This window comes from Triturus cristatus, chromosome 7, assembly GCF_964204655.1.
Source record: "Triturus cristatus chromosome 7, aTriCri1.1, whole genome shotgun sequence".
Classification (NCBI taxonomy): domain Eukaryota; kingdom Metazoa; phylum Chordata; class Amphibia; order Caudata; family Salamandridae; genus Triturus; species Triturus cristatus.
The window spans coordinates 1,702,990,750-1,703,016,335 of NC_140590.1; the positions used below are offsets into that span (position 1 = coordinate 1,702,990,750).

Consider the following 25,586-nt stretch of genomic DNA (forward strand, 5'->3'; position numbering starts at 1 on the left):
ATAGCGCCACTCATACCAGTGTAGGGTGTCCGAGCACTTTGCATCACATACACATTACACAGAGGTAATCAATCATACCTGTGTTAATCAGTGTATAGGAAATGTTACACAAGCCAAAGGACTAAGGGGCATATTAACTGGCCCCACATAGCGGTAGAAATATTATCGCCGGCTATCGCTGAAATGATTGCCATGATAACGCTATATATACAATACATAGCGCTATGGCGATAATATTTCAGCGATAGCGGTGTCTACCATGGAACATCGCTGGTTTTCTGGCGATGTTCAATGGAAAACAGCGATAACATTGCTGATACGACCCTCCACCTACCATAATTAGTTTGCCTTAGTCTGGAATTTAACAGACGTTAAATTCCACCATTCTAGGCAAGCGTGGGTAGAAGAAATCATTTGTAATGTGCCTTCGTTTGCCCTCAGCCATTTAAGGATGGGGAATGGAGGGCCCGATTCACAGAACTAACTTAAGCCAAAATCCTAAACTTACTACCATTTTCGTATTCACAGAAGGCACTTACTCATTTTGGTATTCACAGAAGACACTTACTCACTTCGGTATTCACAGGAGTTAGGAGTCCTAACTTTAGGACTCCTAAATGCCTTCTGTGAATACCGAAAGTTTTAAAATTAGGATTATGGGAGACGCCTGGGAGTAAACATGAATAAGAAGAGGGATAGCTTGTCCGGGTCAAACAAGTTGCTCGCAATTCCCACTCTAGCGGCTCATAGTAACGATAGAGTGACATTCAGTAATTTTATGATGAGTAGGGGCTCGCTCGTGCATATAAAATCTAGAGGGGGTCCCGCTGATATTTTACGCTATGTTGTTTTTGAAAACAGACAGAACCCCATATAAGGGGTGCTATATACTTATATGGGGAACACACAGCAAATAGACCAATTATGTGGACTATAGTGAGGTATGTAGCAAGAGACACTACACTTGAGTAGGGTTGACTGCACTACATATATAGAGGGAACGAGTTCCTAAACTACTTCTATTTTTTCTGCACAGACTGACTAATTGCAGTGACAGATACGGGAGCTTAATTACAGTTTACATACCGAGGTTGCAGGTATGCCGTGGAGGGGCAACCAACCGGTAATAATATCATATGTGATACCTTTGATTCCCCAGAGAGATATTTTTATTTGTTGTGGGTTCTGGAATGTGTTGGTGAAATGTGGTGTGCTGACTCTTGCAGGTACAATAAACGGAGAAAAGAGGTGCAGTGAGGACGCTGACCCTAACCCTGACGAAATTGCCATAAAATTTGCAAGGCAATGAAACATGTTGGTTTTAACTGAGCAGACACACAGCAAGGAATACATTAATATAGCTAGTGTGCCTAGCTCGTTTTTAAATTAAGGCACATCGGGTTTCTATGCTAGATCCCGGTCTTCCTTAAAGAGTCACCTGTAGTATTCATGTCACAATTTTTGGTTAATTTTTCCTCACTATCTAATTATTTTTTCAAGTTGGCAGATGCTAATGTTGAGAACCTGAGGACACAGGCGAGTACCAGCCTGTAACCTCCCTTGGTGTTACTCCCGTGAGGCACTGCCAACTTTTCCTCACCTTTTTCCTCAACTTTTTTCCTCAACTTGTCTCTCCTTCTCGTTCACCCGCACATTGGTGGGAGACCATGCACAAGTAGACAACATATACCACAGTTACAAGTAGTGATTTAGGTCACTGTATGGCAGAAGTAAGATTTGGATTCTCTGCCATGACACACAAAGTTGTGTGTCGTCTTTAATATATGGTGAACGTTGATATTCGTTCACACAATAAGATGTAACAGGTCTATTGTTGAGGTGAAGCATCACCGTCATCAGCCAGGATAGCTTGAATCCAGCGAACATGGCAAGCACAGGACCCACGTCTGGACATACCCGTCCGTCTTAAGGTGACAAATGCAAAAAGAATACTTGAAGGGCGGAATGCTGAACACTCACCCCAGTCAGTGATCTGGGCCCAAAGCCATTGTTTTTTTGCTCACCGCTCCATTCCAGTTTCTATAGGTGACACATTAATTTACATACACAAAATTCCAGAAAAGGATGTCTTGCGTTCTTCTATATCCAGCATGCCCTAATATTGGAGGGGGTGACTCCACACTAACACCTGCTCATTTAAGGGCTTTTTAGGCACATCCTGATCTACTGCCTCCTGTTGTCATCACAGACCTTCATCCACTTCTTTCTCAAATTTAGACTGTAGGAGTTAGATGATAGGAGGACGTTTTCCTTCCACCTCTTCCCGAATCCAGTGCCTGAATAAAGGACTTGTCTTCCTATGTCTCTTCCCTGGTCTATTATTGATAAAAGGAAAATTGGGAAAAGAAGATACTGTCTGGAATGCCTATCATTTGAATACTTAGGGCCTGATTATGAGGCAGGGGGTATTGAATTATCTCATGAAATTCTGCTCCACCTTACTCTAAGTAGTTAGATTTTCCCACACCTATTTTTTTCCAGATGTAGGAGAACCTGACTCAATTTTTTCTGACTGGTAAAACCAAGTGGAAATATCCTGAGACTTTCGCTTCTGTTGTAGCCAGGTCTTATTCAGTTGTCTTTCTGACTTAGGGAACCTACAATGCTCCCCTGCCATAAATTACTCTCCATCCCCTAATCTTCTCAATACCACCCTCCCTCCCCAACACCACCCACAGGGTAAACATACATTTGTGCTTGGAGCATGCCTTAAATCCCCATGGAATGACAAATTCTATTTGGTTTTATGGCCGGAAAATCAGTCCCACATGGTAATTCCCCATTCCTTAAGATTTTACTCATAATTGCATGGTACTGGTGCGACATTACCACAAAGCCATTAACCCAGTATTGTGCAACTTATAATCGGGGCCTTAGTGAACTATCAGAGGCTGAGGTTTTTATGGTCTCTCAATTCCATGATCATACATGGGAACCCTTTCAAGTAATTTCTCCAGTGCCCAAATGTCTCCTTCCTGGCTAACAACTCTTTGTCAAGTGTAGAATTGTTGTGCTCTATTCATGTCAAGTTATAGGAGTAGTAAATCACCAGGTGATAAGTGTGAGTTAGAAGGTGAAATTGTGATAAAATAGCCCCAAGAAACTGTGGTTGCCTGCATTGTCACTAAAAATTCTTGTTGACAATCAGGTGGTCATAATACAGGACTGGAAGTGATGACTCATTTCAAATAAAATCATTCTGTTGTTCTTAGCTCCCCCACACCAATACATGGTCAGAGGTCTGCATCAGATTTCAGTATAAAGAAAATGGGAGTCACATCTGGAGACACTGAGGGCCTGATAAAATCCTTCTCCAGATAGATTTCCAGCCAAGTAACACCTCCTATTTTGGTGTTAAAGGTAAGATCTAGGGACCACATCAATGGAATGGTTATGATCACAACGAGACAGAAGGGAGTCTGCTGTTTTTTTATTACTAAATGCATCTGCATATTCTTTGTATGTAGATAGGACAGTTACTTCTGCACTTTCAGTAGTAAGAGCTATACTCGTTAAATCTTGAGTTAATCATATTACCTCTTGGGGTATGCAATGCAAAGCACAATGAAACAACGAGCACTTAATACCTCCACTCAAATACCTCACAGGATTATGGGGCCCTAACTAAGAAGTTCCCAAGACTACAGAAAAAGCGATGTGTCACTAACCTCTAATACTGAAGTGTCTCTTTGGCATGCAGAGTGACCATCACCAGTACTTTTGGCTCACAGTTCACATCACCAGCTGTGTAGCTTTCGCCACTGTCTACACGACTGTGCTCACGGATAAACTGCAGACTATTGTAGGAGTCAACCTATCACAGTTGCATTACGCTATGGTCCGGGCATCATTCTTCGAATCGGGAGCTTTGTAACTCTAGTTCTCCATAACGTGTCAAGGCTACGTGGACCACTTACGACTTTATTGGTATTCGTACATATTAAAAGGGACTTTATTATTAGCTTACGTTGGGGGTCTACTCAAATAGTTATTCGGTGAGACTTCTCCTAGTGGCGTAAGGTCAGCGCGGTCAGTGGTGCTTTTTCTTTGTTCTGGATCATTCATTTTGCACGCCAAGCCATTCCAGCAGGGCCGGCTTTAGTGCTGGTGGCGCCCTGTACGACAATGTTTGTTGGCGCCCCCCCAATGACCACCTCCACCACGGATTCTCTCACTAGCACCCTTTAACAGTGACTCGGGGGCTATTATCAAGGATGGCATTAAAATTATCACCGGTTTAACGGCAGAAAACTGCTGCTAAAGTGAGCTTGATAATGTGCCCTGGAGAATTCCAATAGAAGCCCATGTTCACTCCAGAACATGGACTTCTATTGGAATTCTCAAGGGCATATTATCAAGCCCATTATCGCCGCTTTAGCTGCAGTTTTCTGCCGCTAAACCAGTGATAATCTTTAATGCCGTCCTGGATAATACGGCCCCCAAGTCTCCATAACCACTCTCTCTCAGATGCATTGAATTAGTTATATAGCGCCACTCATACCAGTGTAGGGTGTCCGAGCACTTTGCATCACATACACATTACACAGAGGTAATCAATCATACCTGTGTTAATCAGTGTATAGGAAATGTTACACAAGCCAAAGGACTAAGGGGCATATTAACTGGCCCCACATAGCGGTAGAAATATTATCGCCGGCTATCGCTGAAATGATTGCCATGATAACGCTATATATACAATACATAGCGCTATGGCGATAATATTTCAGCGATAGCGGTGTCTACCATGGAACATCGCTGGTTTTCTGGCGATGTTCAATGGAAAACAGCGATAACATTGCTGATACGACCCTCCACCTACCATAATTAGTTTGCCTTAGTCTGGAATTTAACAGACGTTAAATTCCAGCGTTAAGGCCAAAGTAGCGCGATTTTTTTAATCGCTGCACCTCCTTGTTAATATCGCGAAGCTGCCTTCGCGATATTTTCATGTGTTGTTTTCACAGCCACGCCTCCTTTGCATCTCATTAGCGATGCGAGGCGAGGCGAGGCTGTGAAAAAACGGGCTCTACATCAAAGAAACACGCGGTAGCGTGTCCTTGATGATATTGCGATATAATTATTGCCGCTTATCGCCCGAAAACGGACGCTAAAGCGGCGATGATTATATCTCCAGCCCTTGCTAATATGCCCCTAAAAGTGAAGGAGTCACATGTCATCCATAGTGGTAGGCAGTATAGTTTAAGAGTGATTGGTGTGGAGAAGCACAAACTCGGAGTCGAAAAAGAAACAGCATAGTTGGGAGTTTTCTTTAATAATAATAATGTATACTTTGCAGTGTGTATGCAGTTCTAGGATGAAAGTTAATAGCTCACTATTCTATATTAGAACTTTAAGTTATATATTGCAAGTAACAAAAAAGATGTCTCTTTTGAAGCAGTAACCTGCTGATCTGTTTACATCATACGCACCCTGTAATCTACTTGGTACACGTTCTTTGCAGCAGGCATATTAACCCTCTGCACTAACTTCACCGAAGTCAAAACCTCAACTATACAAAATGCTCATCTCTCTCCAGGAAGATAATTAATTACACAAGTTTTCTTGACATTTATGTGAGGCCTGGTAATTGCCGGGGAAAGAAACGCTGCAGCAGGTGCTTCAAAAGCATAATAAACTTTCAAACACAGCGCCCCCAGGAAGCCAGCACCCGGTGCGGTGGCACCGGTCGCACCGCCCTAAAGCCGACCCTGCATTCCAGTTTAGACCCAGCCATATGCAAATCAGTCTTGATCCTGCTCCCCATGGAAATAGTCCAGCCGAACTGCCAGGCCAGGTCCTCCCTGGACCAGAAACAAGCATCCTTGGATCAGTTTTGGGACACCAACCCAGAGATATACAATGGGTGGTACTAGAAAAGGTACTAGGTGATCAGTACAATATGGAGAACAGACTTATCACAAAGGAAGCCCGTTGGATCTATCAAGAGGGGGCAGACCAACAGGGGTTGAATGACCTTATAGAGTGGAACAAAGTGGCACCATTCTAGGCAAGCGTGGGTAGAAGAAATCATTTGTAATGTGCCTTCGTTTGCCCTCAGCCATTTAAGGATGGGGAATGGAGGGCCCGATTCACAGAACTAACTTAAGACAAAATCCTAAACTTACTACCATTTTCGTATTCACAGAAGGCACTTACTCATTTTGGTATTCACAGAAGACACTTACTCACTTCGGTATTCACAGAAGTTAGGAGTCCTAACTTTAGGACTCCTAAATGCCTTCTGTGAATACCGAAAGTTTTAAAATTAGGATGTTTCTCAGTTTAGGAGTGCTAAAGTTAGGACTCCTAACTTTACTACTACTAAACTGAGAAAAATCCTAATTTTAAGGCTTTCGGTATTCACAGAAGGCATTTAGGAGTCCTAGAGTTAGGAGTCCTGACTTTACTACTACTAAATTGAGAAAAATCCTAATTTTAAGACTTTCGGTATTCACAGAAGGCATTTAGGAGTCCTAAAGTTAGGAGTCCTAACTATACTACTACTAAACTGAGAAAAATCCTAATTTTAAGACTTTCGGTATTCACAGAAGGCATTTAGGAGTCCTAAAGTTAGGACTCCTAACTTCTGTGAATACCGAAATGAGTAAGTGCCTTCTGTGAATACCAAAATGAGTAAGTGCCTTCTGTGAATACCAAAATGGTAGTAAGTTTAGGATTTTGTCTTAAGTTAGTTCTGTGAATCGGGCCCAGGGAATTTAGCTTTTTGTGCTCTCCTGTACCCAGGTTTTCTCTCCCTAAATACTTTACACCTGAATGAGAGGCTCCCGGTTAAAAAACAGCATTTAAAAACAGCGAGAATATATCCAACATGATGAGCGTAACTCTTGTGAGTTTACAAAAATCTATTTATATCATGTACACCCACAAGAGGAATGTGAACGCTCTTATATTGGACAATCAAATAGGAGATGAGAATATGTCTGGTTTTTATGTTAGTTTTTTGTCACAGTTTGGCTTTAAAGTATAATCGCTACACTCTTTTTACTCCCTACAAATATGTGTGACAGGCTATTTTATACATTCCAAGATGGCCACCGTTGTAGTATGAGTGTTTGCATACAAGGGTCTTGACCGGAAGTAGGGCGTGACTTACGAGCCGGCTCCACCGCACACTGTCCGTGATAAAGAGCCCTCCAGGCAGATGCATACAAGGGACTGAGCGTTGGCCGGACACCCCCTGATATATCGGTAAGAAAGGGCCTTTGAAAAGGGAAACTTACGGTAGACTGAGGCTTTATTGTCGATTATGGGAGACGCCTGGGAGTAAACATGAATAAGAAGAGGGATAGCTTGTCCGGGACAAACAAGTTGCTCGCAATTCCCGCTCTAGCGGCTCATAGTAACGATAGAGTGACATTCAGTAATTTTATGATGAGTAGGGGCTCGCTTGACGGGGGCTCGTGCATATAAAATCTAGAGGGGGTCCCGCTGATATTTTACGCTATGTTGTTTTTGAAAACAGACAGAACCCCATATAAGGGGTGCTATATACTTGTATGGGGAACACACAGCAAATAGACCAATTATGTGGACTATAGTGAGGTATGTAGCAAGAGACACTACACTTGAGTAGGGTTGACTGCACTATATATATAGAGGGAACGAGTTCCTAAACTTCTTCTATTTTTTCTGCACAGACTGACTAATTGCAGTGACAGATACGGGAGCTTAATTACAGTTTACATACCGAGGTTGCAGGTATGCCGTGGAGGGGCAACCAAACGGTAATAATATCATATGTGATACCTTTGATTCCCCAGAGAGATATTTTTATTTGTTGTGGGTTCTGGAATGTGTTGGTGAAATGTGGTGTGCTGACTCTTGCAGGTACAATAAACGGAGAAAAGAGGTGCAGTGAGGACGCTGACCCTAACCCTGACGAAATTGCCATAAAATTTGCAAGGCAATGAAACATGTTGGTTTTAACTGAGCAGACACACAGCAAGGAATACATTAATATAGCTAGTGTGCCTAGCTCGTTTTTAAATTAAGGCACATCGGGTTTCTATGCTAGATCCCGGTCTTCCTTAAAGAGTCACCTGTAGTATTCATGTCACAATTTTTGGTTCATTTTTCCTCACTATCTAATTATTTTTTCAAGTTGGCAGATGCTAATGTTGAGAACCTGAGGACACAGGCGAGTACCAGCCTGTAACCTCCCTTGGTGTTACTCCCGTGAGGCACTGCCAACTTTTCCTCACCTTTTTCCTCAACTTTTTTCCTCAACTTGTCTCTCCTTCTCGTTCACCCGCACATTGGTGGGAGACCATGCACAAGTAGACAACATATACCACAGTTACAAGTAGTGATTTAGGTCACTGTATGGCAGAAGTAAGATTTGGATTCTCTGCCATGACACACAAAGTTGTGTGTCGTCTTTAAAAATATATGGTGAACGTTGATATTCGTTCACACAATAAGATGTAACAGGTCTATTGTTGAGGTGAAGCATCACCATCATCAGCCAGGATAGCTTGAATCCAGCGAGCATGGCAAGCACAGGACCCACGTCTGGACATACCCGTCCGTCTTAAGGTGACAAATGCAAAAAGAATACTTGAAGGGCGGAATGCTGAACACTCACCCAAGTCAGTGATCTGGGCCCAAAGCCATTGTTTTTTTGCTCACCGCTCCATTCCAGTTTCTATAGGTGACACATTAATTTACATACACAAAATTCCAGAAAAGGATGTCTTGCGTTCTTCTATATCCAGCATGCCCTAATATTGGAGGGGGTGACTCCACACTAACACCTGCTCATTTAAGGGCTTTTTAGGCACATCCTGATCTACTGCCTCCTGTTGTCATCACAGACCTTCATCCACTTCTTTCTCAAATTTAGACTGTAGGAGTTAGATGATAGGAGGGCCTTTTCCTTCCACCTCTTCCCGAATCCAGTGCCTGAATAAAGCACTTGTCTTCCTATGTCTCTTCCCTGGTCTATTATTGATAAAAGGAAAATTGGGAAAAGAAGATACTGTCTGGAATGCCTATCATTTGAATACTTAGGGCCTGATTATGAGGCAGGCGGTATTGAATTATCTCATGAAATTCTGCTCCACCTGACTCTAAGTAGTTAGATTTTCCCACACCTATTTTTTTCCAGATGTAGGAGAACCTGACTCAATTTTTTCTGACTGGTAAAACCAAGTGGAAATATCCTGAGACTTTCGCTTCTGTTGTAGCCAGGTCTTATTCAGTTGTCTTTCTGACTTAGGGAACCTACAATGCTCCCCTGCCATAACTTACTCTCCATCCCTCTAATCTTCTCAATACCACCCTCCCTCCCCAACACCACCCACAGGGTAAACATACATTTGTGCTTGGAGCATGCCTTAAATCCCCATGGAATGACAAATTCTATTTGGTTTTATGGCCGGAAAATCAGTCCCACATGGTAATTCCCCATTCCTTAAGATTTTACTCATAATTGCATGGTACTGGTGCGACATTACCACAAAGCCATTAACCCAGTATTGTGCAACTTATAATCGGGGCCTTAGTGAACTATCAGAGGCTGAGGTTTTTATGGTCTCTCAATTCCATGATCATACATGGGAACCCTTTCAAGTAATTTCTCCAGTGCCCAAATGTCTCCTTCCTGGCTAACAACTCTTTGTCAAGTGTAGAATTGTTGTGCTCTATTCATGTCAAGTTATAGGAGTAGTAAATCACCAGGTGATAAGTGTGAGTTAGAAGGTGAAATTGTGATAAAATAGCCCCAAGAAACTGTGGTTGCCTGCATTGTCACTAAAAATTCTTGTTGACAATCAGGTGGTCATAATACAGGACTGGAAGTGATGACTCATTTCAAATAAAATCATTCTGTTGTTCTAAGCTCCCCCACACCAATACATGGTCAGAGGTCTGCATCAGATTTCAGTATAAAGAAAATGGGAGTCACATCTGGAGACACTGAGGGCCTGATAAAATCCTTCTCCAGATAGATTTCTAGCAAAGTAACACCTCCTATTTTGGTGTTAAAGGTAAGATCTAGGGACCACATCAATGGAATGGTTATGATCACAACGAGACAGAAGGGAGTCTGCTGTTTTTTTATTACTAAATGCATCTGCATATTCTTTGTATGTAGATAGGACAGTTACTTCTGCACTTTCAGTAGTAAGAGCTATACTCGTTAAATCTTGAGTTAATCATATTACCTCTTGGGGTATGCAATGCAAAGCACAATGAAACAACGAGCACTTAATACCTCCACTCAAGTACATCACAGGATTATGGGGCCCTAACTAAGAAGTTCCCAAGACTACAGAAAAAGCGATGTGTCACTAACCTCTAATACTGAAGTGTCTCTTTGGCATGCAGAGTGACCATCACCAGTACTTTTGGCTCACAGTTCACATCACCAGCTGTGTAGCTTTCGCCACTGTCTACACGACTGTGCTCACGGATAAACTGCAGACTATTGTAGGAGTCAACCTATCACAGCTGCATTACGCTATGGTCCGGGCATCATTCTTCGAATCGGGACCTTTGTAACTCTAGTTCCCCTTAACGGTTCAAGGCTACGTGGACCACTTACGACTTTATTGGTATTCGTACATATTAAAAGGGACTTTATTATTAGCTTACGTTGGGGGTCTACTCAAATAGTTATTCGGTGAGACTTCTCCTAGTGGCGTAAGGTCAGCGCGGTCAGTGGTGCTTTTTCTTTGTTCTGGATCATTCATTTTGCGACTTTTGAATCTTGGACTCCGATTCTACTCTTACACGGACGCGCTGCTGTGACGGAGTGTTTATTGACAATAGTCCACCAATAGCTTTCAATATTCGCATTATCTGCCTTGAAAAAGTCTGTATATCAGACGAAACATGTGTCGGCTAATCGTGTGCTGGGAATTTTTTTAAACTTTTTGGACTACAATAAAGCATATAAGAAAATTTAATTGGATGATTAGATGTGATTAATTGTTCTCATTTGGTGTTTCTCTATTGTCTATATAAACAAAATTAGTATGCAGTTCCTGTTAAAAAGAGGGAGACAGATTGTAACTGTGAAATGAAATGTATTCAAACACAGGAGAAGGATCTCCTTATTGGAAAAAGGCCCTCACACACCCAACAAGTAGGTGTCTTGCTTCATCATCGGGCCTGCTCCTACTCTGGCCGGCGCTGCAATGCCCGATCAGGCGCCTGTGATGGGGCCTACTTTACGGAGATCTTTTTTCCAAGGCCGATGGGTGATGTGCAAGTAAGGGTCCTCGTGTTGTGTAGGTGAATGTGGAATGTGAAGTGAAGTTTAAAATAGGGAAGGATAGTCCAATCAAAACAATTTTAATGAAGTTGGCTTCTCCCCTAATTAAAAAGAAGAAATATAGCACGTATGATCGCTCAATGTTGTGAATTCCTACGCTTATGAAATGAGGTCGACATGTTTCTTGCCTTAGTATCAATTAGATGGCAATTCCTCAGGACCTTATCAAATACTACCTACATATTTTTTGGTGGTGGTCACCGAACACTAAGAAGTGAAACTTGTCCACCCTTACAGCACCCTAAAAAATGTGGTGGTACCTTTGGTTCCAACAAAACTTATTAAGCATCAACCTGTAATAAAAACAGTTACAATCGTCAAAGCAATACAACGATTTCATTTCCATTGAAACAATTAGTACTCGTTGAATTGGTGCATCAAAACATATAGACAGTGCATAAGGTGCATGCAAATGGTCCGTGAATGATGACATGCTTGGTGCACCTATTTCTCTATTGTCCTCATCCTGTCAAAAGATTCTCTTTTTAAGGGAGTACACTGACCCATGACCAATACTGTTTTGGTTTACTTGACTTGATTCTATGGTTGTGCTGCAATATCCTCATTTCTTCATTGTCTGCTCTACCATGTTGTCCAAATCGGGGAACCACACCTTCCTGTGCAGCCGTGACTTGGTTTTGACTATTCCTTGGTGAGCTATGTGGGCCAGATCCACTACTCGTTGTTGTAGTGTTTGGGGAATGACCAGCCAGGTCCCTCTCATTAAACATCCTTCCGGAGAAATGGCCAATTCGGTGCAGACATTATGTAACGCCTTGAGGGCCATTAGTGCTTCTTCAGTCCTGCATGACAGATTGTCCAGTAGGAGGTGCCATCTTCTGGATACCACCGCCAAGGTCGCCATATTCCAGCATTCGTCTGATTTGGTTGCTTCTACGATGTCTTCTAGCAAGATGGGAAGGGGACGAGAACGCTCAACCACCAGTGTAACGTATTCCTCAATCTCGTACGCTTCACCCTCCTCTTCCCTGGTCACCAGTCTCGCATGTCTGGACAGAAAGTCGGCTGGGTTATGTGTCCCTGGGCGACAGACCACATTAAACTGATATTCTTGTAGCTGCTGGATCCACTTTTCAATCCTTGGTGGTGGTTTTGATGAGACTCCCATGAAGAGTGGAATCAGCGGCTTGTGGTCTGTGTGGACGGTAAACGGTTGACCATATAGGTACAGATGAAAGTGGCAGCAGCCCCAGTGAATTGCAATTGCTTCTTTTTCGATGTGTGAGTATCTCTGCTCAGTTTCCGTTAGGTCACGGCTTGCATATTCCACCAGAGCCCTCTCTACATCCAGCTGTTTTTGGGATAGTACAGCCCTGAGTCCGATGGGGCTCGCATCGACAGATAGCTCTGACTGGGTTGAAATAGACTAGCGTGGTCTCCGCCGATAGTCCATGTTTGGTGTCCAGAAATGCTTTTTCTTGCACAGGACCCCACTCCCAAGTGGTGGTGTTTTTTGTGAGGTCTCTCAGAGGTGTAGTTAGTTCTGTCAGGTTTTGGATGAATCGGCCACAGTATGTGACCATGCCCAGGTAGCTCCTCATGCCAGTCACGGTGGTAGGGGCCGATGCGGTCTGTATGTCCCGGGCTTTTGCAGGATCAGGGGATACTTCTTGCTGGGAGAAATGATATCCAAAGAATGCTACTTCCTTCTGGAGGAACGCACATTTTTCACGATTTAGGGTGAGGCCACTGTCTTGTAGTCTTTGGAAGACGTCGCGGAGGCGGTCCATGTGTTCCTCTAGGGTTGGTGCATGTACCAAAATGTTGTCACTGACATATATGACTCCTCTCAGGCCAGAGAGCACCCCTCTAATAGTGTCTTGAAACACCTCCGCTGCACTGAGACGCTTATATCTGCATAGTCCCAAATGTGTTTAAAACGTGGTGATGGCTCTCGATTCAGGGTCTAGCAGTAGCTGTTGATCGCCCGCTCGCAGGTCCATTTTTGAAAACAACTGCAAACCACTGCCCTCTGTGACTATGTCGTCTACTGTGGCGGTGAGATGGTGTTCCCTCTTTATTGCGTGGTTCGGCGGGCGCATGCCGACGCAGATTCTGACCTCACCTGGTTGCTTGGGTTTTGGGGCTATCACGATGGGAGACACCCAGGGAGTCTGACCCTCCACACACTTGATTATGTCAGCCTCCTCTAGTTTCCTCAATTCCTCCTCAACCTTTGGCCGCAGATGAAAAGCCACTCGTCGATGCTTGAGAGCAACTGGCTGGATAGACTTATCCACATGAAGTCGCACCATGTGGTCCTTGAGGCATCCTATGCCTTCGAAGAGGGATTTGAATTCATCTACCAAAGATTCCACATCTTCTTGGTGTACCGCAAATGCGAAGGCTACCAGCTGTAGGTGCTCCGCCGTGCGGCTGCTCAGTAGCATCCCCGACCCTTCCTGGGTGACATAGACCTTGGCTCGGGTGGATCTGGACTCGTGTGAGATGGTCGTGGTGAATACGCCAGCCAAAGACAGAGGTGTCGTGGAACCGTATGTAAAAACCTGTGTGGAAGTTGGTCGCAGGGTCGGCTGTATGGGAAGTGCCCTTAGCATGGACTGTGCCATAATGTTTATGGAGGCACCTGTGTCGATCATTGCCTGTATAGGGTGTCCGGCAACGCTTGTGATGCATTTCGGGATTCGTCGCTTGGGGCATCCGTTTGGTTGCAGGGCGTGGATGACGTTGACTGCATCCTCCACATCATCGTCATCCATGTCATCTTCATCTTCTCCCGTCTGCGGGGTATCTATGGCGTTGACCTGTCGCCCTCGCTGTCGTCCTTGCCCAGCAGAGCGGCACACTTTTGCAAGGTGATTTAGCCTACGACACACAGAACATCTCTTCCCTTGAGCAGGGCGTCCTTGATGCGGGTAGGGTCCTCTGCACATATAGCATGTCCTGGTCATGTTTGGTGGCTTGCTGCGTTCCGGCTTCTTGGAGGTGTGCTTTGTAGGGGACGCAGTTGTCACCGCATTCACCGGTTCAGTCTTTACTTGTAATTGGAGGGCAGCTTCAATGTGCGCAGCACGCACCTTCGACAATTCCTTGGATTGGCCCATTGTCAAAATGTCAGCCATGGAGATTCCCGGGGTTTGCAGTATGTTTTCTCGCAGCTTGATGGATGAACACCCCTGAATAAATTGTGCCCGTATTTCATCGTTCACATCCAAACGAGTTCCTTCAAACGGGCGTAGAATGTATCCACCGATTCCTCAGGGAGCTGATGTGCCTGGCGTAACAAAAAATGCTCATAATCGGGATTGGCCAGAGGTTCGAAGTGCGTGGTTAGCGCAGCCTTGAGAGTGGTGTAGGTGTGGGGCGGGTCAGCCTCAACCACTGATTTGCCCAATTTGTGGATCGCAGGGCCGCCCAGGTGTAACAACATGGGCCGTTGGATCTCCAGCTTCAGGCCCACCGCTGCAAAGTAGTTCTCGAGGCGCTCCAGATAGTCTTTCCATTTGGCCACCTGCGCAGAAGGCGGGCCATCGACAATGAAAGCCTCAACTGGGGAAACAGTTGCCATGCTGTGCCCTACAGCCCTCTCAGGGCTTGCGCCCTCAACTTAGCCCAAACTTATGCAGAAGGACCACGCCTGTGGGTGATTGAATCTGGGCCTGGACCAAAAAAAACAGCACACCTCTGCTCTGCACAATAATGAAATATCTGCTGGTCAGAAGAGCAAGAGAAAAAAAACACTTGCCCAGTAGAAGGCGTTCTTGGTGTTCTGGTACAAGAGCTGTATGTAACATGTAATAGCTGGGCAGAATAATGTGTCCTGGCACCTCCTCCTTACTTGAAATGTAGCATGCCTTATGATGAAATTGGCTACAATAGCAAATCCAGGAGACCCTTCCCGCTGTGAACGAAGGCAAAAGCAGTGCAGGACACCGCCGGCAACGTTGCACGCCTCCACTTTGGAGGGGGAGTGCATGCGCACTCAGCCCACGTGTGCGGGAGCCGCTCTGACTGAAACACTCAGATGCGGCCGGGCCGGGTTGCCGCTCTGGGGCGTATGGGGACTCCGGCGTAGGAGGCACACCAAGGCAGGAGAGCAGGTCACCAGGGAAGGGCGCTCGCTGTGAAGCACTGCGGCGGCTCCAGCAGCAGAGGTGCTCCGAGGAATCCGGGCGACACGCGAGGGCAGACACAGCACCTATGGGTCCAATGATCAGAGACCACCCTCGTCGCCTGATAGTTGAATTTATTGGCAGGGGAGAATTAATGACACACCAGCACTCTCTTGGTTTGTAACGTGGTCTGACCCGGAAGTCTGGTAATTACCTTTCTTTATTGCCTTGCCCCGGCTTCCACTCTGGGCTGTACCTAAGTCATTCACACGTAGAGGAGGGCGTGCAGGACACCTCTTCAATAATGGTTCCTTTTGGGTGGTACCACAACATAACACTCTCCTGATGCACAACCTCAAGATCCTCTTGGATTTTGGTAATGGCCTGGGCGATAGCTTGCAAAGGATTGCAAAAGATTGACATCAGAATCCATGGTAGATTGGTCAAAGCCCCGTCCACTGACACCCCAACAGCCAATGGTCTAGCTTCCACCGCTTCCAAGCCTTGAGTCCCATCATACTTCTTCTAGTCCACCTCATTGATCTAATAATTATAAGAGTAGATTGCATAAGAACAAGGAAAGAACAGAGGGTTGTAAGAGTACTTCAGAGGAAGGAAGGTGAGACAATGAGGCAGGTATAGAATCAGCGAGTGAGGATAGAGATTCAGGGATAAAGAAACATTTGGTTACAGATAATGTACTGCTGAAAGAATGGATAAGAAAAGAGCAGTGTAGGGAGAGGGAGACACTGAAGGAATGAGAGTCGGAGCAACAAAGTGCATAGGGAGGCATACATGGAATGAATACGCAACATTGAAGGTAAGCAGGAGGAATTGAAAAGAGAAGGACAGGCATGGAAACCGATGAAGGACTGAGGGTGGAATGATAAAAAAGACAGGTGATGAAGATTAGGGTGAGAAACAGTGGAAATAAAGCATGGAGGAAATGTTGAGGCGAATTAAACTGAATGGTATTGAAAGCTGATGAGGGGAAAGAGTGAAGGAGTTAGAAAGACAGAGATGAGTAGACAAATATAGTGAAGGAAGCATTGACCACTTAATGACAGAGAAGCAAAAACACTGGTGATGCAGAGAAAATGTGTAGATATTCTGTGGCTCACTCCCAGTTTGTTAAGACATACGTTCTCCAGTAACAGTGACGACAAAGACAGGGACACTAGCGACCATAACAGTCTCCACCCAACGGACTGCCACTCAGTCGCGTTTATCATTTCACACGAGTATAATGTTTCAACCTCACCCATCATCAGACACCCACACATTCTACAGACATCCTAAACTATGAAGAGCACCATACCACAACAAAGAATGAGTGAATAGTGAAAAAGGGAGGTGGGGAGAAAGATGCAACAGAGGCAAGAGAGACAGCATTAATAACATCCAGCAGAAGTTAATCAGGAGTTTCTTCTGTACCTAGTTTAAGGTTGGTTGGGACCTGACTACACAATGTTTCTCTCACAGTGGCACAGCCCCTACTTCTGACAAGATGTAGGGCTGCAGAAGAGCCAATCGTGTCATGTACAGAAAACACACAATTGAGATCTCAGTATCTTAACAATGATTTGACCACAGGCCACTCTCTGTCCATTGGATGTGTTTTTGACTCTGAATAAGCTGTGCACCCACATGGGAGAAACCCTGTAATTACAAGTACTCTTGTGTTCTCTCTTTCTGCAGCTCCTGAACTTTCCACTTGTGAAGAGAGTAGATGTTAAACCGGATTCTGTCTCCATCTACCTGGAAGAGGTGAGATCACAGGGACCTGCTTTATTGTATTGGTGAGAGTGCATAGAAAATTGCAGTATTAAATTAGGGTGTATCTATACACCTCAAGTAATAATCACAATCCTTGCCAGATTAAACCAACCCCCTAGTATCTAGGGCACAGAGGAGACAGGCTTAACTTAGAGGTACTGTTTAAAGTATTTATGCACAACCACAAAAGTAATAAAGTCAAAACACAACACAAGAAAAATACCAAACCAATTTAGAAAAATCGACTACATTTTAATAAATAAAATGAGACAGGAACAACAAAAACCCAGTAATGAAAACCAGAGATATGAATTTTTAAAGCTTTAAATCAAAATAACACCAAAAAGCATTACAAGCCAACTGGTCGTGATAGACTAGGAACTAGGTACGATTTGAGTCTGACAGTGACTCAGCATGGCTCGGCTGCAGAAACAAATTTGACCCGGTTGGAAGTTTTACCTCCATGCTTAGTTTCTGAAATCAAAGTTCAAAATCTTCAACAGGGCAAGGCAGCAGGCTATGGCCAAGAAGGGCTCCACAAGGTAAGCTAGCCATAGGAAGAGTTCAGTTCGAAGCCACTTACTTTTGGCAGTAAAGCTCTGAGTGGGGCAAATTTGAATTTGATGCCAAAGAATTTTCTGTTGCCTGCTGGATACTTTTAGCACCTTCACCAGGTGAAGATTTCTTTTGTGCATTGAGTCCCTATTTCGGAGCTTGGATTCCTACAATGGGGCCAGGCTGTAAACTGTAGCGGAAGAGGACTCCACAAAGCCGGATCGCTTCTCTGAGAGGATGCACTTTCATCAGATTGGCTTTGTAGGTTTTTCCCATTCCTCTGGAGCTCCTTGGAGCAAAGCAGATTTTAAGTCCCAGGTTTCTCAGAATGTTATTAGGAATAAACTTTGATATAGCCCAGGATTCCAGGACCTCAGGAAAACACTTGGGGTCAAGACTCCAGCAGAAGCCTCCAGCAGGGTCCAGTGCAAAAACAACAGTTGATGGACAGAATGCAGAACAATGTCATACATTCACCCCAGTACAGAGATCTGGGCCTAAATCCATCGTTGTTTTGCTCACCATGCCGTTCCAGTTTGAGCCCAGCCATATGCAAATCAGTCTTGACCCTGTGCCTCATGGGAACAGTCCAGCCCGAACTGCCAAGCCAGGTCCTCCCTGGACTGGAAACAAGCATCCTAGGACCGGTTTCGGGGTTTCACCCCTCTTCAGCCAGGATAGCTTGATTCCAGTGGCATGGAGAGCACGGGACCCACGTCTGAACATACCCTTCCCACTCAGGGTGACAAATGCAAAAACAACAGTTGATGGACAAAATGCAGAACAATGTCATACATTCACCCCAGTACAGAGATCTGGGCCTAAATCCATCGTTTCTTTGCTCACCATGTCGTTCCAGTTTGCACCCAGCCATATGCAAATCAGTCTTGACCCTGTGCCTCATGGGAATAGTCCAGCCCGAACTGCCAAGCCAGGTCCTCCCTGGACTGGAAGCAAGCATCCTAGGACCGGTTTCGGGGTTTCAGCCCTCTTCAGCCAGGATAGCTTGATTCCAGTGGCATGGAGAGCACGGGACCCACGTCTGGGCATACCCTTCCCACTCGGGGTGACAAATGCAAAAACAACACTTGATGGACAGAATGCAGAACAATGTCATACATTCACCCCAGTACAGAGATCTGGGCCTAAATCCATCGTTTCTTTGCTCACCATGCCGTTCCAGTTTGAACCCAGCCATATGCAAATCCGTCTTGACCCTGTGCCTGATGGGAACAGTCCAGCCCGAACTGCCAAGCTTCTCTGTTAGGTCCCGCTGAATCGTAATTGCTGCTGTGGAAATGTTTCAAGCGAGGGAAACCTGAATCTTCAGCCCAGAGAGGATGCACTTTCATCAGAAAGGATTTGTAGGTGTATCCCATTCCTCTGGAGCTCCTTGGAGTAAAGCAGATTTTAAGTCCCAGGTTTCTAAGAATGTTTGGAGGAATAGACTTTGATATAGCCCAGGATTCCAGGACCTCAGGAAAAACACTTGGGGTCAAGACTCCAGCAGAAGCCTCCATCAGGGTCCAGGGCAGATACAGTTGGAAAGGGACAGTTGAACACCTGCAGGAAAGGTCTCTTAGCTTGTTGATGCCCTCTAGCTTAACAGGTGGCCAGCCTTATGATCCTTGGAGCCACTTCTTTGCCCTGGGTACAAGAGGGAGAGCAGGTCCACTCCTTCAGGGTTCTTCTCAGGACTCAGACAGCAGTGTCAATCAGCTTGTGATCGTCATCAGGTCCAGTAGTGTTCTGAGGAGGGTACTGGGGACGCTACATTTATGCCTGGCACCAGCTTGTGGGTTTGGGTGACTCCTGGCCCCTCCCTAACCAGTTTTATCAAAGTTCCCAGGGGTAACCCTACCCACTTTTGCTGCATTTCATGTATGCCTTACAGCAACTATCGCACAATGCCCCTCCCTGCTTAAATCCAAGATGGTGAAATCCTTCTCCCCTTGTGCATAGCCTGTGTGTCCACCCCAGAGGATTGGCAAGGCAAATAAGCAATGTCTCCTCTGTGGACACTTCAAACCAGTTCTAATGGCAGCTCCATCCCCACTTTGAGTGGAGCCTGGCTGACTAGGAGAACAGAGTAGGGGCCTGTGAAAGTGCCGTCTGACATCTGCCTGTGAAAGGTGAGGCCCCTTTGAAGTTAATTACGTTTCTGGGACTTGCCCAAATGGTCATATTGCCATAAAAACAGAAACACAACCCCACACCCAAGACTTTGTCTCCTGCCCTTGGAGCAGTTTTCATGCCTCATTCAAGGTTGAGCATTCAGAGGGATGCACCTGGATGCTAATGCAAATTAGCTTCCTTAGGGTTTAGCCAGGGAAAAGGTAAGTTTATAAAAGTACCTTTTCCATAACATTCTTAAAAATCCAACATCACCTGTGAATTGGGCTTGTAATATATAGTTAAATTCAAAGAATTAATTTACAGTGAATTTTGTGGCTGTTTACTAGCCGGGGATAAAGTGATAGCATTTAGTATTTCATCCCACCTTACTCCAGCTTTTTCAGTGTAAGGAAATGTTTAACATTACAATTCTACTTCTCCTAGTTTTGTAACTTTCTCTAGTTTTTAAAATTAACTTTTCAATGATATTTATTAAAAATCCAACTTCACCAGTGTCTGGGTTTTTAATAAATATTTCAAGACCAAAAATGACTTTTGTAGCTATTTCCAAGCCTGGGATAAAATAGTTACAGTTACTATTTCATCCCAGTGTTTTCTCTTGAACAGCCACCCTTGCTAAGGTGAAAATAGCATTTGGGACTTTTTCATTGCAAGGGAATGTTTAAAATTACATTTCTACCTGTCCTAATGTTAAGTACTATGCACCAGGCCTTATGGGCAGTAAGGCCTACTTAGAAGTGAATTATTAATATTCAAAAGGAAGATGTAGGACTGTCAGAAGGTTTATTTTGATGGGTTAAATTGCAGTTTCAAAGCTGTTTTAGTCAGGCTCTAAAGGTAGGGTTGAAGCAATGTTTTACACTGTCCCTGTAGTTGGATAGCACAATAGTTGCTGCAGTCATCTGGTAACATTTACCTTATAGGCCCTAGGTACGCTTTGTACCATATACTAGGGACTTATAAGTGAATCATATATGCCAATTGGGAGTACACCAGTTTCATCATGTTGAAAAGGAGAAGCACAGGCACTTTACTACTGGGTAGCAGGGGTAAGGTACACAGAGTTCTAAAGCCAGCAATAACAGTTAAGGCAAGAATCTGGAGATACACCACACAAAAGATGATCATTTTCTACATAATTATATTGGGGAAGACATGGGTCAAGTTGAGGAACCTGGTGAGCCTAAAGCTAAGCTTAATGTCTGTGCTGTTTCTTTTGAGTTATAACATCAGTGTTTTTTGTCATATTTTATCCTTGTATATTTTATTATCACTGTTGATGTGTGTTGTTGCATCAAGTCTATCTATACATGACTTACTTCCTGTTCCAAATTTCCATATTGTCTCGATACATATATCTTATTAATGTCCCAATGAATCCATCAAAAAGTCTTTATTTGTGCTATTTTCTTAACTTATTACTACCATCACTGTTCACCCTTCTTCTTTACTTCTTTTCCTATCCTGTCCCAAAATATCTATTTCCCTTCCCAAATGTCCATCTCCCACTATGTTCTCATAACCTCAATTTTCTTCCAATTAATAGTTCCATCTTGTTTCTGGTGTTGATGTGTCTGCCCTAATTCCAGTTCCACGTGTCCATCCTCTTTTCTTGAAATGGCATCATCTTCCAATTTGTTGTAATTGGAACAGTTGTTTCTTGCATGTCTTGATTCATCTCTTTACATCTGTCTGTAAAATCTGGCTAGCTGGTGACCTCTGTATGTGACATGAAAATCACAAGTTAAAACCTCCACAGAGTCAACGTAACCCTTCTTTCTTCAATGGACCCACAAATTCAGTGCCATTACCTTTGGGTATTGTAACCCTAGTTGTTGAAAGTGCTCCAAAATGACAAAAGTGAAGTAGCGAGTGCTATATGTGAAACAAGTAATCTTCCTTTCTGTTCAGCCGTGTTTCTTCCTGCCCCAATGGGTCATCTCCTTCCAGCTGCTGATCCATCTTTTTCCAAAGTCAAAGTGGGTGAATCTCCCTTTCGGTGGTGATGGGTTCATCTTCCTTCTTTTGCTGCTGTCTTCAGCTTTCTTTTTATTTGCATTGGTCAAGCTTACAGCTCTTTCTATCGCACCAAACTCAATCTTTTCAAATGCGTCTGTCTTTCCTATTGTTCCTTGTTATCCTTTTAATTTACCTTTTTCCTGCCTTAACCTTCTTTGTTTAATAATTTGTTGATTGTTGTTCAGGTTATCACGCCTTTATTATTTTTCCATTGTAGCAGCTTCTTCATTTACTAATGAGCTGATCTGTGTTTCTCTCCTACACCTGCTATTCAATTCAATTTCTTTTCTTCATTAGTTTTCATGTCCACACAGTCCCTCTTCCTCCCTTTCCTGGCAATTACTTTTTCTTCTGGTTCTTGCCCAAACATCCCATCATAGACTACAGAAGCACGTTTGTCTATAACATGTCTTATTGTAGATTCACATGCTGTGCATAATCACGCCATCTAGTGTTCGGTTATGAAAATGCTTGGGGTTTTTGTCCACGTTTGTTTGGGGGGCATTATATCTAAGTGAACAGAGTGAGACATTTACATGTCAGACCAAAGCTGACAATGCACTGGGCAAAAATGCCTCTTTTTCCACAAATGGACTTGGACACCAAACTGTGTTACTTTGGTGGAAAACACCCAAAAGTCATCATAAGCAGTGCAGTACTTGGACAGATGAGAAACAAAAGTTACCATCAAGAGGAAGCACAGAGAAATTTGGGTCATATGAGTATGAAGTCAGGCAAATGTGGACCCAATAACTATGGAAAATACTTTTTTAGGCTAAGCTCACAGTGCAACACACAGTTTCCCTCGAAAGAAAAGTGTAGGTTTACCACACTTTGTTCACCCAGTGAGCAAGACCAAATCAAATGTGCTTCAAAAACAGAGACGCTTTGGCTCACTGTGCCATTTCAATGGTGGAATCAGATTTTTCTATAGAATTACCCAAGAAGGCTTTGAGAATTAATATGGTAAATACAGGGCGCACAAAGCAAAAAAACATGTGATTCCTTCTGCAGTTATTGCGGTGGAAGAATACTACTGTCATTCAACACAGAGAGATGAGGATACGGTCAGAAGGATGCTTACACTGAGGGATGTTCATCAAAATTACCAATTTAGGGATTACCAATTAGTCTCTACCATAAATACTTCAAGGCCAGAAAAATAAAATGAAAGTAGACAAACTTCAATGGAAGCCACACTAACAGAAGTCATACTAACAATAGCAACCTCAAGGGATTGCCTTAATCTGCCCCAAAAATCACATCAAAACCTCAAGTAGAGGAGCAGCTCTTATCATCGTCTGGCTTTGTGCTGAAAGTGAGAATTAGACAGTCTTGGTCTTAAAGTTCTCCAAGAAAGAACACCTTGAGTGAAAACAGACCTGCTGCCCAAAGATCAGCCTTAAGCCAAGCCATGGCACTGAAATGAAAAAACTCAAGCCAATGAATGAACCTCAGTAAAAACTAGCTAATGCACCATCCACGTAGCTGCATAAATAAAGTCTCATGGTCCTGATTAGGAGAGGATCAAATTTGTAGGGCTCTCAGTAGACATGATCCAGGTTTTATGAGTTTATTCCCTATTAAGATGCTCCTACAAGGACGCTGAGAAGGTGGCATACTTCATCAGGACTGCTCCTGGCTTGGCAGTAGATGTTGCTAGTGGGTTCACCCTCAGCTCCTTGTTAGATGGTGCTGCATGAGTCCTTACTGTTTTTAGGGTCTTTTTAATTGATGAATTTATGGAAGGTTGAAAAAGAGTTATCTCGCCACATAATGCTCTTGCAAGAATACATAATTTGTCATACTCGGTTTATGAAATCTTCATTACCACCCATGTAACCAAGCAACGATTAAGAACAATAGAGAGTTACCATGCAAGGTACAGTCTTTATTGGACTTTACAGATTTGTTTCACAAAGCACTGGTGTGTTGGAAATAAGGCCACATGGGAGAAGCAGTAGTAAAACAATGTCAGACTTTCCTTTGTTCTTTATTTGTTCCAGTCCCCTACTCCACACACTGACAGCGTGAAAAAAACTGTCTTAAAGTGGATGCACATCATGCAAATATACAACGCATACATTATCTCCCAGAGACTGTTTGACACCTGTATTCCAATGTAGATTCATATTAGACCCAACTTCTTTTCTACAAAATGGAGAGCAAACACGTAATGGGTACATATGTTTTACAGATATGTTACACAGTGAACCAAATGTTGGAGTCTGTTGCCTAATGTAAGCCTCCTCTTACACCTTGTGTTATCTGTTCACTGCTTGGTCACCCTTTCCTCTCCCCCCAAGACCCCAAGAGTTTGAGCGGCAGGCCCCTTGCTGCTATAAACATTAAACCAGTTCTGCAAAGGATTGCACAACTAACGAATTTCAATATTTTAACTTCGCACTAGGTCTACTGATTACTTACTGACACTACCCCCACTTTTTTGTCTACTTGTATGTTATTCACTGATATCATCACAACTTGGTTGCTATATCACTGGGGCTTTCTCAACATCATTACGTGCCCTCCACCTTTCAATATGTCTATGCCTAGTTTTTACTCAGTTTTCTTATTGGAACAGCTTCAAGATCCTTCAGAACACACCATGCTCTACATGGCTTCAACTGAATCCTTGCCTGTAGCCAGCCACTTACCTAAACCAACTCATTTGAGATCATTTATATGCCTGGATTCTTGACATATGCGACATACATTTTCAAACACACCCTAATCAGAGAACACCTGGAAACGATAATTACTGAGCAATTCTTCCGCACCACAGGTAGTATTATAATAGACCTTTCGTGAACATGTCACTTTAGGCAATGCTTTTAAAGAATAACCTGAACATAAGCCGTAACTCTAAAATTGCATGTGGATGGAAACTAACCCCCATACCCTCTCCTTCCTTTTAAGTTATCTAACAATCTCCACATTCAGTAATAGCAAAATCATGATCCAAGGCATGGATGAAAAGCTTACAAAATTAGAGTGACACTTCCAAACTCTCCTGTGGTGTCTAGAAAGCCTATCACCATTGGTTCCCCAACCTCTTATCCCTTCTCACCCCACTCCTAACACAACTTACCTCTTCACTTAGCCCACTGAATTATTAACTCTTCTCCAGTTCATATTACAGTGTTATCAATACCCTCCCGTTCCATGCATGCCAGCTAATTCTCCTCCAACACAAGATCTTCTAACTCCAACAAAGAGACCATCTCTCCTTGCCACCCCAGCTCCCACATGGTCTCCTCAATCACACCAGCAGACCACTACACTACTGTGAAATCTCTAAATCCCTACCATATTAATTCCTCAGCCCCCATTCCAAGGTCCGCTGCCACTCCCGAATCCAGCCAGTTTACATCAAGCATTTCTTCCAATACTGAAGACTTCTCCTCTCAGAACCTGAAATTTCCAAGGACCAACAGAGCTCCCACTCTTCTCCCCTTCCATTTTACAACACAGCTACAAACATCAACCTGCTGCCTCCACCCTAAACTTTTACCTCTCCATGTTCATCTTCCCACCTCAACACTGCTGAAACTGAAAACTACACAATGATATCACCAACTGTGGCACACTCTCATCAACCTCAGGATGAGCTAAGAAAATCTAGGCTCGGTACATTTTATGACAAAATCTTGATCACCAATTCTAGCACTTCCACTAATGTTAACAGC

General features: G+C 43.7%; 1 protein-coding gene across 1 annotated transcript in view; it reads left to right on the top strand.

Moving 5' to 3' along the window:
- LOC146812814 (alpha-2-macroglobulin-like protein 1) overlaps positions 1-25,586 on the top strand; it is an 848,867-nt gene that overhangs the window by 772,611 nt on the left and 50,670 nt on the right. The window contains exon 33 of the mRNA XM_085615205.1: positions 17,110-17,178. Within this exon, the coding sequence (XP_085471331.1) occupies positions 17,110-17,178 (69 nt within the window). The remainder of the gene's footprint in view (positions 1-17,109; positions 17,179-25,586) is intronic.